This window comes from Penaeus monodon, chromosome 19, assembly GCF_015228065.2.
Source record: "Penaeus monodon isolate SGIC_2016 chromosome 19, NSTDA_Pmon_1, whole genome shotgun sequence".
Classification (NCBI taxonomy): domain Eukaryota; kingdom Metazoa; phylum Arthropoda; class Malacostraca; order Decapoda; family Penaeidae; genus Penaeus; species Penaeus monodon.
The window spans coordinates 23,022,301-23,024,578 of NC_051404.1; the positions used below are offsets into that span (position 1 = coordinate 23,022,301).

Below are 2,278 nucleotides of genomic sequence, written 5' to 3' on the forward strand. Positions count from 1 at the left end.
TAGTTTCTTCACTCTTGTACATATAAATTTAGGCTAACTGACTCAATTAGATCCTTTAACCCCCTCATTTGGGAAGGTCCCCTTAAATGAACCAAAAGTATTTTTCATTATTTCTTTTTTGGGTTTGTGGGACCCAGGTGTACCAGTGGTGTTTATCTCAACAAGGTGGAGTTCTATTGTAGGGTTAAGAAACCTTATTCACTTTACATTTGTTTGCAATTTTTTGTGTGCTGAAGTGTAGTTAAATTTGTTATTGAAATTTTAATCTTAGACATAGGACTCGTTTCAAACATAACAGTGGTAAAAAAAAATTTCCACTACAGCAAAGTTATGCTGAAGAGAAGTGCTTCAAAGGTTTCATAGAAGGCGACATCACATTTGCTCCAACATACAAGTACGACCTGTTCTCTGATGATTATGATACCAGTGAAAAGTCCCGCATCCCAGCATGGACAGACAGGGTGCTCTTCTGGAGGAGGATGTACCCACGTGACAAGGAGAATCCCAAGTGGACACCAGGTATTATTATGTTATGTTCCTCTTCCTCTCTTTATTACTCAAGTCTCTTTGTGTTTCTGCTCCATAGGATAACACCTGATTTTTAAAATTGTCAATTGAATTACTATGATTATATTTCATACTTTTCTTCATCTCATTCATGGAAAATTTACTGATGGTGTTCAAGTTTTTCTAGTACATATGTGTTAAGGCAAATAAAACATTGATCTTATTACTAGCATCTCTTTTTAATATTTATTTAAAGCAAGAAATGGCAGTTGGAAATTTATAAGAATCAAGAAGGATTGCTGTCTGAATGTTTGGGCAATGGAAAAATGGCACAAACTAGCATGGACTTCTGAATAATCACTAGAAATATTTGGCCAGATGTAATTGATTTCAGTAGTAGGAAATATCATTTTTAAGGAGGTAGTAATATGCTTGCAGTTTTATCTATTTTCGATCAGTGGCATTGAATGTGAACCTATTGACGTTAGAAGTGTATGTATACACATATTGTCCACTTTGGTATTGTTTTATTGATTTTGCATACACAGATGACTCCAGAAGTCCCTAGTTAAATTAATTTAATTACTAGGTCTACCTGACCTTACTTGTTTATCCTATTCCTTGAATTGATGGAAAGAAAGGTTTTGTTCTTATTGTAAATTTTTAAATGATCATAATAATGATGATAATATATATAGAGAAATCAAAACTTTTGTTCCTGAAAATTCAAGGAATGGAATAAATAGCTAAATTGACTCCACAGAGACTAAATCCTTGTGAAGGAATTAGTGTGTAAATAAAATTGATATATTAAACCACAATGTCAGTGGGTTAAATTAAGTACAGTGAGTTCATACTGACCTATATATTTTGCATTGATTTGTACATTATAATTTACATTACTGAAAACAGCACTGAACATATTTAAATGGTGTTACATCATATGAAAAAAGTTAATGCTTTTTAGCAGTATTCATGGGCTAACTTTAGAGACTATTGTTTAATAACTCTTTCCCAATGACATGTCTGCAAGAATAAAAAGATGCATGTTTGAAGGGTATAAGCATAGTTGCATTATCTACATAATTTCTCTACCCTTTGCACTAGGTCGGTTTGTTCACTATGGAAGGGCTGAGCTGAAACAGAGTGATCATCGACCAGTGTTGGCAGTGATTGATGTAGAAGGCTGCACTGTTATTGACTCAAAGCTTGCCAGCACCTATGAGTCTGTTGTAGCATCACTTGGTCCCTCTGACTGTACTGTTGTGGTGCAGGTAAGCTGAAAGAATTAAGCAGGGTATTACTTTGTTATTAAATTGAAAGTACACCAAGTTATTTCTGTTAACTTTGGATGTATATATAGAGAAAACAAATCATACTCTTTTTCCATTTGTGCACACTCTATTCTAATGATTATATTTTAAGATCCATAGATTTTACACAGAAAGGGATTTCATTACAGTAATGTTATATGACACATTTCCATAATACATTATTAATCCTTCTCAATCAGCAAGCAGAGGAGGAGGTAAAGATGATTTATGAATGAATTTGAATGTCAGGACTAAGGATCTTAGCAATTAAATAGTTGTGATTTATACTGCATACAGATGATTTTAGATCAGTGCATGCTCATAATACATTATTTTCTCCCCTCCACTGATTATATATGATTAAATATGGAACTATAGCATGCTCTATCTTTAAGATGTAGAAAGTTTTATTCTTATAGAATAATTGTTTTATGGGAGACTTCCCTTGAATGCTGCAT

General features: G+C 33.2%; 1 protein-coding gene across 1 annotated transcript in view; it reads left to right on the plus strand.

Annotated features, from left to right (window-relative positions):
• LOC119585134 (synaptojanin-1-like) overlaps positions 1-2,278 on the plus strand; it is a gene marked incomplete in the record, with an annotated part of 155,688 nt that overhangs the window by 130,387 nt on the left and 23,023 nt on the right. The window contains 3 exon segments of the mRNA XM_037933764.1: positions 324-519; positions 1,615-1,781; positions 2,021-2,035. Coding sequence (XP_037789692.1) covers positions 324-519; positions 1,615-1,781; positions 2,021-2,035 — 378 coding nt within the window.